Here is a 14,473-nt window from a genome sequence, read left to right on the forward strand (position 1 = left end):
CCCTGCTGACCGTCTTCTCGCTGAGGTTAATGTTGGTGAGAACCAGGGTCCGGAGATGGACCTCAGAACAGACTGCTTGGCATTAGCACTGAGAGACGTTCTGTGACATGAGCCTAGAGCATACACAGACAGAGACTTAAGGATGGAGGCCTACGGACTAGTTGGTGTCTAGGACCTAGATGATGTTAGAGTCTATACAGGGGAAGGTTCTTCTAAAAGACAAAGGGCTGGGGTGAGGAGGACGGGACCTAAATGACCGAGTGCTAAGTTCTCTACATACTTCCTCTCCTGCAAGCCGTGCAGCTTCTCCGTATCACAGATTAGGAGAACCAGGAGTCAGCGGGAACCAGAAACCTGCCCGCGGCCAAATATCTAACAACGAAAGGTTAGTCTGCCCAGCTCCAAACACAGCGGCCCCTCTACTCAGTCCAGGCGTGTTTACGAGCGTGTCAACACCACGACTCCTGAAGAAAATATCTATCACCTGACGGGGTTCCCAGTCTAAGTGAGATGCGCCCAGCTTACATAAGGCACGCGGCCAATTGGTTAAGGTGGCGCAATCACGCCCAGGCTACCCTGGAAAGGGCTGTGTGTGGCACAGAGGACACTCTGCTAGATTCCCTAGGCAACCCAACATGGCGGGGTGAGCTGAGCAGCCGCTCCACCAATCCAGGATGTTTACTCCCCAGTCTTGGCTCCTGGACTCCGAGGGAGAAGGGCTGTCTAGACAGTTTGTAAAGGCTGTTTGAAGACAGCTGGTCCTAAGGGTCGAAAAAGAATCGGTTTGCTGAGTCGAAGGCGGCCAAAGACATGAACACACGGAGACCTGGGGTAGACACAGAGAGAGAGAGAGCTAGCTACCCCAAAGGAGAAAGGAGTGGCCGCGCTGAACAGGAAGTGTGGGGGCGGGGAAGGAAAGGCAAACTGCCGGCAGGTAGCAAACAGCTCCATGGCAGGCCAGGAGATGGTGAGGGGCTCCTGCAAACGGGGTTTGGAAGCAGAGTTGCATAATCCTACAAGGTACAAGGTCCAGCTGTCTGAGACGGTTACTGGGATACTTGGGCAAGATGGAGGGAACACAATGCAGGTCACCGGACAAAGCAAAAGGAAGGTGGTTTGCAGGCTCCTCTTGGACACGGGAGGGGACCTGGTCCACTTCTACCAGAGGAGAGAGGAATCTTCAGGAGCAGCCTGCACCCAGGATCGCCAGCGTATTGACTTTAAAGGAGCAGGCTGGAGGCTGCTGGATTTCTCAGTGACCTGGACCTCGGCACTAACTGTCCAAGCACCCAGTTTCCCACCCACTTCTGAGGCGCTTCTGAATGTTAGCGGAGTCTCATCCTGAGTCCATCAGTATTGGGGACGCTGGAACACACAGCTTGAAACAAGGAACTTGGGGAGATTTAGCAGCAGAGGGGCTAAAGCACTGGCATCTGGCATAGCAAAGCGAGCTGGGCACACCCAGCCGTGGGTAACGTCCAGGAGAAGAGCAGGTTTCTCCAGAAAGCCAGGGCACAGCTCCGGGCTGCAGGCAGACACGCCCTTGCCACGCTGACTCAGGCATCCCGGGGAGACAGAAACACACCCAAGTTTGGGGCAAAGCTGACGTTTGTTCCAGGCCAAGACTGCCCACTTGGAACAAACAGGATTTGCATTCACGGCAAAATGTCTGAAAAAACCCTCTGTTCGGGGGGTGGGGGGAGTGGGGAGGGGCAAGGACTGGGAAAGCTGTTCAGGCAAGAAGAAACACAGCTGCTATCCCACACCCACCACAGCCACCGACGTCAGAGCTTCCCTGCTGGCTGCTGAAAGCTCCGGGCTGCTGGGAGCAACAGCTAGAAAGGCCTTGGCACAAAGGTGCCCACGGACCCCGATGGCAGTGCCCGCACAGTCCCAGGGCTACTTTGCAAGTGCTGGCTGGTTTCCCAAAGCCTCTGAGACAACGGAAGAGACAAGATCAGAGAGGTTTGCATCACCCCGTCAGCCAGCCCTGCTGTGATGCTCAGCCAAAATCTCCAGGGAAGTTGGCTGTGCTGCCAATCATGGAAGGTTGCACTTAAAAGTGATGCCCATGAACTGCCCTCTGGTAAGGCTGTCTCCCCTGACAGCCTGCTGAAGACTGACCATGACTAGCACCCGCCTCTGCTACTCTCTGGGGTGGCCTTGATTCCCAGGGCCCTGCACTGCACAGTGCGTCTAGCCTGGGGACCAGGAGGCAGGTATGTTGGTTCCAAACAGAAAAGACTGTTGGTTGTCACAGCCCCTGGGAGCACCATGTCTTTACGAAATGCTACTCTTGTCATCACAGGAGCCCTGCAGGAACAGTGAAACAGCACAGTGTGTAGGAAGAGGCCTCGAGCCTGGGGAAGCTTGCTCCCTCTTTAAACCACGAGATCCCACTTTCCTCCTTCCTAGGAGAAAACACCTTCCCACAAACACCACACTGAGGAGCCTGAGGTAGCCATGCCTGGAAGATGAAGATAACTCAGAAAGGCCTCAAGGCCTTTCCCAGGAGAAGGGGAGGCATGCAAGGCAGAGAGGGATCTGCCCCTTCCAGAATGTCCTCATGTATCGCACTCTGGCCAAAGGCACAAAGAAGCTAGCAGGCCCCCTTCCAGCACTATAGAGCTTCACCCCCAGCCCTTTCTTCAAACAGGGATGACAGCAAATGTGCCAGCCTGTGACCGCTTCTTTGCCAGCCGGGGCCTCATAGCATCTGGTGGGGCCCATGGTTAGGAGCAGTTGGTAGGAAAACAGGAAAGCCATCTCCCCCGGGCCCTCCCTTAAAGGCTGCAATATTGATACCTGGGAATGGGGACCTTCTGTAACCCTACAGAGAGACCTTTACAAGGCAAAAGACTTAGGGAGGGGGGGAGCCAGACCCCAGACACCCTGACTTCATTCCAAGTCCTGCTTCTTGTGGTGCTTTGTGCCTCTGGGGTGGCCTCACACTTACCTGTGGGAAAGGACAGGTGGGGGTTGATTTTGTTTTGTTTTGTTTTGTTTTGTTTTGTTTTGACCAGAAGGCACTCTAACATGCAGAGGCGAGGGACAGCAGTGGCATTGCACGGTGATGATTTGGCAGCTCAGTCATTCCACGTACACGCATGGGTAGGGAAAGGCTGGCTTGGGGCCTGCAGGGTGCCGCCCTGTGGGAGGCAGACAGGGCAAGGGGGTGTGGCCCACTCCCATCCAGGACTCCAGCAGGAAGCGACATGCATTAGTAAGGGCTTTTACACGAAGCGATGTGGCATGTGTCTAAACTACAGGACCCGACACCAGACTGCACAAAGGGTCAGCAGGAGAGCCATGGCACCCCAGGCCTATTCACGAGAAGGCGCAGCAGACAGCCGAACCTTCCTGGGAGGGGCCGGAGGTCTGTTAGGGGTGGTAAAAGGGGGCTGCAGTGAGCTCGGGAGGAGCACGGGCTCCATCCTTTCTCAGATAAACGATGATCTGGAGTCAGATCCTCCCCCTGCACTGTAAGGCCTGGAAAGACGCTGCAGCAGGAAGTCTGTCTCCAGGAGGCCCTGGGCCTGGTGTTCATTTGATTAGTCATCCGGTTGCTTTCTGGTACAGGCATGGGCTGCTTTTCCAATCTGGTGTGTGGCTGGTTCCTCAGCAAGGGCCTCCCATAGAGGCTCACTCCTCCCCCAGAGAAACACTCAGGTTTAAGCAAATTTTATTCCTCCCAACCCAGTGATATTCAAGCGTTGGATGGAGGCGGCTTGGGTGCACACGTAGTTACGCTTGCACAAACGTACACGTACACAAGACAATGGTGTCGGAGATGCTCGGGTGGTCATGAAGCCCGCACACCGGGGGGGGGGGGGAGGGAACGCCACACCACGGCATGCAGACACACAGGGATGCAAGGGCAGAAGCGCGGGTGGAGGCGGGAGGCAGGGACAGCTCCAGCCCTTGTTCACAGTCCACAGCAGCCCCCGGAGTTCTCTTTCCCTCTGGCAGGGGTGGAGTGAGGGTGGGGATGAGGTCAGGGGGGTTGGTGCCGGGGGGGTCGGGGGGAGAAGGGAGGGCTGTCTACCATGGACAGGGGGATGGGAGCGTCAGTGGGATCTTCAGAGACAGGTCCTCCAGCAGAGCTCAACAGTGCCCTCTGCTGGGCAGGATGGGTTGGTACCGTCCAGAAAGGGCACCAAAGGAACTGCGTGCGGGCGGGTATGTGTGTGTTTGAACAGGGACTTGTGTGAATATTTCTCGGGGTAGCCCATGTGGCGGAAATTCCCACAAAGGATGCTGATCTTTCTAAACCCCTACCCAGGTCACTCACACTAGGGCACATGAATTATCTGCTGCTCCCAGGATCCCCAAAGCCACATGTCACAGGGATCCACCAAGTGGTGCAAGCCACATGTGGATTCTCGCTTTCTTCCCAGCCACGGTCCAGAAGAACCTGCTCTGGGTGAGGGCCTATGGCTGTCTGTCCTGGGCCTCTGCAAGCCACTCTTCTTTAGACCCCTCAGATAAGGCGTGCTCTGGGGGTCTCCTTCACACTTGCAGGACTCAAGTCTAATCTTGCCTTAGAACCATCTCCATAGTCAAACTCTATGATCGGTAGCCACGGGGGGGGGGGGATGGGCCTCTGCCTAGAAAGAAGAAATCTGCTGAAAGTGTGGTTTCGCTGCATGAAACGCCTGTGGGGTGGCCTCAGGCAGGATGAGGCGGTCTGTCGGTTCCTGCGTATGTATACATGTATGTGGCAGCATGTTTAAGGAGGGGGCCACTGCATTAAGGATGGAGTCTGAAGGAACATGGGAAGAGGAACCATGTACCCAAAGGAATCAACTGTGTATAAAGTGTGTGTGTTCCCCCCACCCCCGTGCTGATGGTGATGTATTTATTTGTCCCATAAAATTTATTGGACTAGATAAAACCAAATTGTAGAGTCCTGTTGGTGGGCCGGCTTGGGGTCGGAAGGAGAGGAATCATTTAAGAATTAAAATCTAAGTAGAAAAGTAGACTGATCTGAAGAGGCTCCTAGAGGCCCATGCGGGCAGGGCGAGGGTAGGGACCAGGAAGCCCACTCTGTCCTTGCTTTCCTCTGCCCCTGGCTGAGCCTAGAAGGGGTGAGCAGGCTCTGGCAGCAGTGACTCCCAGGAACTAGACAAGCGGGACATGAAACTGACCGGGGATGTTCTCTCAGTGGCCGCATGGTGGACCTGGGGAGCCTCGCCGGCAGTCTCGCCCTCCTCCTCTTGAGGCCTGCGGGAGACATAATCTCCATTTAGTGCCAGGTGCCTCCCTCCAAGGCCTGGCTTTCCCTGGCTCTGCACCTATGCACAGGGCCTAATCCTCGGCTCGGAGGCGCTCAGCCAGGAGTTGCCCCGAGGCTTCATGGGAAAAGTGAAGGTAGATAACTTCAGAAATGGATGAGTTCCGTGTGAGACAGCTTAGGGGCAGTGTCCAGGGGTTCCTAAGGGACAGGCTGCCTTAGCCACAGCTGGTGTTAGCCACCCCTTCCTTCCTGCGTTGGCCTTCAGGCTTCTGTGTCTGGTGCAACACAGCTTTCAAGCTCCGCACATTCCCGGTTGTGCTGACAGGGCACCCAGGCGGGGTCAGAGGTCTTTTTGTTCACATGACAGCTGCTGATTGGTAGCTTCCCTTTCCTGTTCCCCAGTCACCCCCTTTACCACCTGCCTCCCTCCTTGTACATGGGACACGGGGCTGACACTTACCCAGGTTCCTCTGTGGGTCTCTCGGGAGTCTGGCGTTCCTTAAGTTCAAGCTGGGGGAGGAAAAGTTCAAGAGGTCAGAGCAGCCACACAGGGGAGCCACATTCGCAGGCGATCTAAGTTTGGCCCTGCACCCCACGATGCCCTAATGTCGGCAGCCCGAGTCCCTCCGTTGTCTCTGCCGTTTGCACATCAGTGCTCTCGTTACCTGTCCACCCTCCTACACCAGCCTGAATACGAGACAACTGGCTGAGAGTGAGTACGGCGCCACACGCCATCCCAAAAGCTGCAGCCCTCCCCGCTCCCCCACACGGCCTCAGCTCACCGTGGTGGGCTTCTCCAGGGCAGCAAAGCGCTCTGCCCAGCTGGCTGTGGATTTCTCAAAGGCCTCATGCCTCTTGATGAGCTTTTCCACGCTGTCCACTGTGTGTCCAAAGTCCCTGCTGGCCAGGTAAGGCTCCTGGGCAATCAGCCATGCCTCGGCCACAGAAGCATCCCTCGAGAACTGGCACACCTCCAGCACTGCCAGGAGAACAAGCCACAAGCCCATCCGAGGGGCCGAGGGCCCGTTAGCACTGAGGCGTTCCTCACCTATATGGGCACCTTGCTCAGCGGTGAGTTTTTACCTAAAGCCACTCCATTCCCACACTAGAGGCCCATGCCATCTCTACCAGTGCTTACACAGATAAATAAAAGTTTACATGTATGTAATTTTACTTACATGTATATCAAATTGTGTGTGTGTGTATTCCTTTATTTTTATTTTGTGTGGTTCTGGGGATCAAACACAGGCCTTTGTGCATGCTAGGTAAATACTCTGTCATTAAGTTTCATCTCTATCCCTGGGCCTTTGAGGTCTCAGAGTTCAGCCCAGGCTAGCCTGAGACTCTCAATCGTCCTGCCTCCACCTCCCAAGTGCTAAGATTAATGGCATACAACACCAGGCGCAGTCAGCAGGCATATTTTTACAGGAGCCATTGAAATCAATTCCACTGTGGCTCACACTGCCTTGCTTTAGGGAACAGTTCCCTGCTTCACATTCTTGCCCTTGTCTCTCTCACACAGTCACAGACAAGCAAGCATGGGGACCAAGTAGTCCTGGCTTTAACCTTGCCCATAGCTTTCCCGAGAGCTAAGATCTTCCCCCATGCCTCCCTTTAGCCTCCAGTTGCTGGAGGACAGACCTCCTGACCTCCACAGAACAACCAACCAGAAAGCCAATACCCAGAGGAAACTAGAGCTGCCCTGACCCCTCCCAAACCACAACTCAGCAGGGGAACCAAACTGGGCACCGGTGGGTGAGAAGGGGGGTGGGCAGGGATAAGAGGGCACAGCACACATCAGCCAAGGCCTTCCGCATGCCTCTCCTCAGGCCTGTGGCCCGGAGCTTTGTCACTGCCAGGGAGTTTCTTCCAGGCATGGTGTGGTACCCTGTTCCTCCAGTAGGGGTCTGCTGGACCTTGCCCTCAGGCTCCCCTGCCCTGAGCAATACTCACGCATGTGCAGCCTGTCAGATCGGGCCTCCCACTTATCATTCATCTCCTGCCTCCTGGACATCACTTGCTGCAATTTCTCCCGAATCTGTGGAGAGGAAAGAAAAGAGGTCCAGGCTTTCTACGGACCAGGCCCTCACAGACAGCTGCAAAGAGCAAGCCTAGTCAATCAATTCTGGATTCAGGTCTTGATTCCGCTGCTTGCTAGCATGTAGCCTTAGGTAAATCACTTCATCCTTTTAAGGTTCCTTTAGGTGTGTCACCAGTAGAGTAGGGTCAACTCCAAAGGATGGGCACACGTGGGTACTGGGCAGGTCTGAGCCTGCAGGGAGCACTCACGTCCTTAAGGCAGCGGATGGGCTTGGTGTGGCTCTGACTTCCGGCTTGTAGGCACCTCAGCTCCTTCTTGCATCCTCCTCCCCGCTCCCTGAAGCTTCCCGACCGGCAAGCACGTTGACGGGAACAGGGAGGGACTCACCTCTTCTGAGGCCTGGTGCTGCCGCTGTAGCAGGGACTCCCCGAGTTCTAGGCAGGTGCTAAAGTTCTTGGCCCTGGTGTTGATCTCCGCCTTGATGCCCTGATGATACTTCAAGAGTAATTCCACGGAGGAGACGTCCCTGGGGACAGGAGGACCGGGGCAGAGAGGCAGTTTGAGAGACAAAATCGGGCCATTCAGACCTGCCTCAAGGAGTCTTTACTCTTTCTTCTCTCTGGCTACTCAGGAGTTCCTCTTCTGCCCCAGGCCTGGCAGAAACACTGACATTTTAGTGTCTTCCTTGGTCAGTGGCTGAGCAAGGAGAATATGGACCCTAAAGAAGCCCGGGAATATTATTTGACAATAAAAAGGAACGAATTACCGAATCATGTTACATGGACAAACCTTTGAAACAGGCTGAGGGAAAGAAGCCAGTCACAGGAGACAATATACTATGTGATACCATTTATCCAAAGCATAGAGAATAGGTCAATCTAGAGAGTCAGGAAGGAGAAAAGCAAGTGCCCTGGGAGCCAGAGGCAGGGAGCACAGTGAGTGACTATGCATGGTAATGTTTTTGTTTTTGTTTGTTTTTTCCAGGCAGGGTTTCTCTGTGTAGCCCTGGCTGTCCTGGACTCACTTTGTAGACCAGGCTGGCCTCGAACTCACAGAGATCTGCCTGCCTCTCCTTCTTGAGTGCTGGGATTAAAGGCATGCACCACCACTGCCAGGCCAGAATTGCTTCTTTTCTTTCTTTCTTTCTTTCTTTCTTTCTTTCTTTCTTTCTTTCTTTCTTTCTTTCTTTCTTTCTTTCTTTCCCTCTTTCTTTCTTTCCTTCCTTCCTTCCTTCCTTCCTTCCTTCCTTCCTTCCTTCCTTCCTTCCTTTCTTCTTTCGTGGTGATGATGAAATATATTAACTTAGATTGTGAGTAATGACTGCATAATTAGGAATATATGAATCCCACGGATGACATCCTTTAAAAAGGTCAAGGATAGCATGTGATTTATATCTCAATAAAAATGCTGAAGTACCTGTGCGGGTAGAGGGACAGAGACAGGTCACCAGTACTTGCAGGTATAGACGCCCAGGCCCTCTGGACTTCAACTGCCGTGAGCCTGACCTTCCTCTCACGGCTAGTCAGTTTTAGAGTGAGTTTTAGGAGAGTGACCTTGACATCCCAGGGGAAGAATGGTCTTGGGCCTGCCCGGCTCTGGATATACGACTCATGTACTCTTCACTATAATAGCGGACATGGTCCCCACAGAGATTCTAAATGGCTGATCTCATCCTTTTACGTTGAAACAGTCAGTTTTCCAGGTAGAAGACAAAGTATTCTCCACCTGGATGCAGATCAGGTCCCTGGTAACCCCCAGGAATTTCCAAGCACTGGGCAGTCTAGGAGCACCCCTCCTGGAGGAGCCTCGACTCTCCGGGGATGCAGTAGCGCGTCCCTGAGGACACCTCTCACCTGGGCCTCTCCTGGGTCTCGATCTGCCGGATGATGCTGTCCATCCAGGAGAGGAGGTCTCGGACCATGCTGAAGAAGCGGAACTTGTCCGCCGTGTCCACCAGCTGCGCTCGGCGGCCGGCACACGCGTCCAGCAGTGCCTGCCAGGCTGCAGACACCTCCTGCTCCTTGCCCTGGATGGCATCTGCCTTCTCCCCGGCATAGGCCGTCTGCAGCCGGGTGGCCACCTCCTGGAACTGCTGCACCTGTGACAGGGCAACCCTGGATCTGAGATGGGAGGCCGGCAGGGAGTCTCCCTCTGAGCTCGCCCAGTAGGGTTCCCCTGCTCTACTTCATCCGCCTAACTCTCCTCCATTTTCTGTGATGGGGGATCCAAGGCACAGAGGTGCTCACTGGACGTCCCCAGGTTCCTCCCACTAACCCAGGGGACAGCTGGGATTGGAACCGTACACCCAGCTCCCTGGTTCTTATTTATCCTGCGCACTGCCGCCTCTTCAAGGATGGGCCCACCTCAAATCCTTTGACTGGGCTGACTCAGGGACAATGACGCCTCACTTCTGAAACCTCAATGGAGCCTGCCTCAATAGTGCTGAAACCCCAGACATGGCTACAGCCCAGGCCCCACCTTCAGCTGAAGGACAAACACCTATGATGAATTACAAGGGATTCAGTCTACCTCGAAATGCAGGGAGCTGCTGGCAGCCGGAGTCCCTCACTGTCTGTTACACAAGCTCTGAAGAATTTAGAGTCTACAGAGGTCCCTCCCCCAGTGATTAGAGAGGAGATTTAGGTAGATCTCAGGGACCCTGAAGGCCCGTCAGAGGTAGACCTGTCTGCTTGCTAACCAAGCCTGAGAGGTCTAGAGCCAGGCCACTAAGGCCTGGGTTCTGGCTACACCTCGTATCTACTATTGCCCAGGCAACAGCGACCCTTTCTACCGCACTGTCCTCATCTGCAAACATGACACAAGTGCCTCCTCAGAGCTGCCTATGAAGATCCAGCAACTACATACATCCCTTAAAACAATACCCGGTTCTGAAAAAAAACAAAAAAACAAAAACAAAAACAAAAAAAAAACAAAAAAAAAAAACAAAACCAAAAACAAAAAAAAACAAAAAAAAAACAAAAACAAAAAAACCAAACCAAACCACTGTGTGTTAGCTTGTAAACAGTACGTAAGCCGGGAAACTACCGCTTGAAGAGTCACCCCTCCTGAAGCTAACAAGAGAAGTGCTGAGCTCGGTCCTGAGCTGCTTGGCTGTCTAAGGAAGAGAAATTTGATGCCCATTCTAGAGGTTTCTCCTGCAGGAGCCAAGTGGGGCTCCCCGGCCCTGGGAGAAGGTGGTTGCCAGGATGCGGGTGGCGTGAGGTACCTGCATACTCAGGAGGTGGAGCTCCCGCTCGAAGGCAGTGTGGACGCGGTGGAAGGACTCAGCCGTGCTGGCGTCCAGCCCCACGTCCTCCGGCAGCTCTCTGTGCTTCTCGTCTATGAGGCCCAGGATCTCGGTGCCCGTGTAGAAGTATCGGTGCAGGTCGTAGGAGGCCGCCAGCAGCTGCATGCGGGTGTCGATGAGCTCCAGCAGGTCCGCCCACATGTCGTTTAGGCCGTCCTTCCACTCGGCGATGGTGGCCGCCTCGCTGTGGCCTGCATCGATGAGCTGCTCGATGATGGTGTTCACGTTGTCCACTCGCTCCTGCCCGACTGCCCCAGTCTCCCGGGCAAAGTCTCGGAACTTGTCACGGAGCATCTGGACACAGGGTAGACAGGATGTGGTTAGCCGGGCGCGGCATGGGGGCGGGGCGGGGGAGGGGCGCTTGGCCAGGTTGCCATTATGGCCACCCGGAGCCAGCTGCCACGCTTTCCCCCGGGGTAGACTGTCCACTGGTGTGACTGCATCTCTGTGCACTTCCTTCCAGCTGGCGGGGGAGTCCCATGGGCCTGGAAAGGAGCGAGCTGTGGGCACTCACGGTCACGTGGTCGAAGTCTTGCCCCATTTCCTGGGAGGAGGCCACCATCTCCTTTTCTGAAATCCACTGCTCGAGGTCGTCAGCTTCCCTCTTGAGCTGGAACAGGTGGTACATGTTCTCCAGCCTCTGCCTCCGCTCCTCAGCCATGTCCTTCAGCCCCGCATACTGTTTGTCCACTTGCCCCTGGAGTCTGATGATCTGTTCCCTGGGAGTCAAACCGAGAAACACCTTAAGGAAGGCCATCGAGACCCAGAGCATGGCCTCGGGGCAGCTCTGAGGCTGAAACCTTGCCCGGGGTGTGGTGTGAGGTCATAGGTTCCATCCTGGGTACAATGGTACAAAACGAAACAAAATAGAAGGACCCAGAGCCCCTGGCCCCAGAAATCACTGTGGCTTTTCTGGGAAAAGAACTGGGGAAAAAAGGAATGCCTGCTCCCCTTAGGCCATAATGAGAGCAGGACTGTGTTGGAGTTCTGTCCCAACGTGGCACCTCTCTGGGGAGGTCAGAGGTCCAAGCACAAAAGGTGGGCATCTTCACTGCCCTCCCCAGGGAGCCCCGCAGCTTCAGCAGGAGTGACCCCAATTAGCTCTTCAAAAGGCGGGAGCTCTCAGGTCACTGGGGGTGGGGGGTGTGCTTGACCCTGACCTTTACACAAATGCGGTCTCCGTGGCCTACCCTGTACGACTCTGTGACACAAACCAAGGGATAAAAATGGAACAGGGACTCCGGTTCTGGGGAAACTCCCGCTTCTCCCTCCTTGGACCTGAAGGGTCAGTGCCTGCTCTGATGCCCACGCCCGGCCACGCCAGCCCAGGAGACGCACATACCCCTCAGGGTGGCCTGCAGACAGCAGGCTCTGGGCGCGGCCGGCCAGCTGCTTGATATTCCTTCCGTACTCCTCCACGGTGCGTTGCTGCCGCAGGTGTCGCTTGAGCATCACGATGGCACCCTCCTCATCCTGCGAGGCATCCGGGGGTCAGCGCCAGGGCCCCCCGTGCCCCACCACGCTCCTTCCTTTGGACGAGGAGAGCCACAAATTTCCCTTCCTGCTCCTGACTCCTGGGAGGGCTGTTCCCAGCTCAGCCCAGCTCGGACAGTCTGTCCCCATGAAAATGTCCTAGGTCCTGGATTAGCTGGCTCAGGGAAGGTAACCAACTCCCCCCCAGTCCCCTAAGATGACAATGGCTTTTGGGGGGGTCATTGCGGTCTTGACAGACCCCCTGATGTCCTTTGTCACCCCGTCTCACAGCTCGGTCACAATATGACTATGAAGAGCTGTTGGATGGGACACCCCCCAGGGGGGCAAGTGGGAAACCCGTAGGGGTGTTCTCAATGAAGTGGGGCACCCTAAGGCAGTGTCACGGGACAGCAGGAGGAATCTGTGGCCACACCTGGCCCTCACTCTCTCCTACGCCCGATTCCCAGGCTGTCCAGGGACTTGTCTACCGCAGCTCTGCCTATCGCTCAGCTGGCCGGCCGACTGGCCCAACCTACCTTCGGGGGCTCATCGGAGAACACATAGAGCTCCTGCTCGCTGATCCATGCCTCGGCCTCGCCGGCGTCCAGATAGTACTGCTGCGCCTCGTGGGCGTCGCGCAGGCGCTGTAGCCGGCTGGCCGCCGCCTCCCGCAGCGTGTCCCACGAGCCCTGCAGATGCCCCAGGCGCTCTTCGATGTCCTGGCAGTCAATCTCCGCCGCCTTCACCAGCTGCTGGCCTCGCTGCAGCACATCCTCCACCCGAGGTGCGTGGCCTAGGATCTCGTTCTGCAGGGTCTGCGGCCGGGAGGAAGGAAGGACTCCCCGTTAGGCAGAGCCTTCCAACCGAAGAGGAGGCCCCTCCTGCCGCCCTCCCACCTGTGCAGGTGGTCTTCTGGCACTGTTACACAGCTGTAGCAGATGGCAAAGTCTTCCTGTGTGTTTGTTTGTTTTTTGAGATTTTTATTTATTAATTTATTTTTTTTACTCATTTGTCCTGAGTGTATGCCACATGTGTGCAGGTACCGTGGAGGCCAGAAGAGGGCATTAGAGTCCTCTGACTGTGAGTTACAGACAGCTCTGAGCCGGCTGTTGGAAGTGCTGGGAGCTGAACTCAGTTGGGTTCTTAAGTACGCCCTCTCCCAACTCCAGCCCCACACTTTTTAGATAGGGTCATGTAGCTCGGGCTGGCCTTGAACTTGTGACCCTTCTGCCTCCACAATGCCCAGAAACTGGGACTACGGGTGTTCACCTCATGCCCAGTGTATGTGGGTCTTGCCATGGCTTTGGGCTGCTCTAGGACTCTAGGCTGCAGCTTTTGAACATACTCTTGGGCTCCTTTATACCTGTTTCCTCCATCTTGACAATTTCCCCAAAGCTTTTAAAACCATCTAAAGACAGGGTCAGAGACAGGGTGTGGGCACAGCACAGACTACCACACTTAAAAGACACATGAAGAACAAGTCGCACAAACACCTGTCCCGCCTGAGTGTGTGATTGTATTTTACACCCAGAATCCTGACTTCTGGAGAAAGGCTTGAGGCCAATCCCAGGCTGGGCATGAAACCACTGTAATCCCACAGCTGGTGCTTTTGCAGGATTCAGACTCCCTCCGCAGCCCTGACAAGGGAAGTGTTTGGCATCTGCTGGTATTTGGGGTTCCTAATCGGTCCTAAGAGAGTGGCTCAGCAGATGCTTATTCTGGGACTCAGAGTCCAAAGTCAATGGCTTTCTAATGGGGTTGAGCTTCACGGGGGTGGTCACGTGTCCCGGAGAACAGCATCTGTATACCCTAAAAACAGCGCATGCCAAGCTCAGCCCCAGAAGAAGGCAAGGGAGTGGAACGGGTGCTGGTGCCATCCTCTTGGGAGGCTACCGAAAACAGGACTAGGATAACATATTGACAACACCCCCCACCCCTGAGCCCCAAGCCAGGCACTCACGAGCCTGACAGAGTCAAATGGCAAGCTGCCTATTTCCTCTGTGATCCTTCCTCTCTGCCGCCACTGAAGCCCTTTCTGCACTGAAACTTCAAACGAAGCCAGGGGACTGGAAAGCTACCATCAGGAGCAATAATCTGCTGTCACCAGCCTTTTGCACATCACGGCCAGGCTGGACCCCCTGGGGCCGGGCTGCAACAAGCAGGGGCAGATGCACCGCTGAGATGAGCCTCACCTGGTTCTTCTTCATGAACAGCTGCACAGTTTGCAGATTGGTGCCATAGTCAGCTGACTGAGCCAGGGGCAGCCTCTCTTCCACCCAGAGCTGCAGGGACCAGAAGGCGGGGGGGAGGGGGGGCACACAGTATGATCATCTTTGAAGACAGCCATCCTTTCCCATAAAGAGCCAGATGAGTGCCTGGTTCTTCTCAACACTCCCTCTGGGTCACCCCCCACCCC

The 14,473-nt window shown here is 55.2% G+C and overlaps 1 protein-coding gene across 1 annotated transcript in view; it reads right to left on the minus strand.

Moving 5' to 3' along the window:
* The window catches only part of Sptb (spectrin beta, erythrocytic), a 119,025-nt gene that overhangs the window by 11,990 nt on the left and 92,562 nt on the right, over positions 1–14,473 (minus strand). The window contains exons 22-32 of the mRNA XM_060387689.1: positions 14,250–14,339; positions 12,594–12,872; positions 11,927–12,057; positions 11,099–11,303; positions 10,504–10,878; positions 9,131–9,375; positions 7,665–7,803; positions 7,190–7,274; positions 6,019–6,215; positions 5,697–5,746; positions 5,148–5,223 (exon numbers count right to left, since the gene is read on the minus strand). Of these exons, the coding sequence (XP_060243672.1) occupies positions 5,148–5,223; positions 5,697–5,746; positions 6,019–6,215; positions 7,190–7,274; positions 7,665–7,803; positions 9,131–9,375; positions 10,504–10,878; positions 11,099–11,303; positions 11,927–12,057; positions 12,594–12,872; positions 14,250–14,339 (1,872 nt within the window). The remainder of the gene's footprint in view (positions 1–5,147; positions 5,224–5,696; positions 5,747–6,018; positions 6,216–7,189; positions 7,275–7,664; positions 7,804–9,130; positions 9,376–10,503; positions 10,879–11,098; positions 11,304–11,926; positions 12,058–12,593; positions 12,873–14,249; positions 14,340–14,473) is intronic.

The sequence above is a fragment of the Meriones unguiculatus genome, chromosome 7 (genome assembly GCF_030254825.1).
Source record: "Meriones unguiculatus strain TT.TT164.6M chromosome 7, Bangor_MerUng_6.1, whole genome shotgun sequence".
Classification (NCBI taxonomy): Eukaryota; Metazoa; Chordata; class Mammalia; order Rodentia; family Muridae; genus Meriones; species Meriones unguiculatus.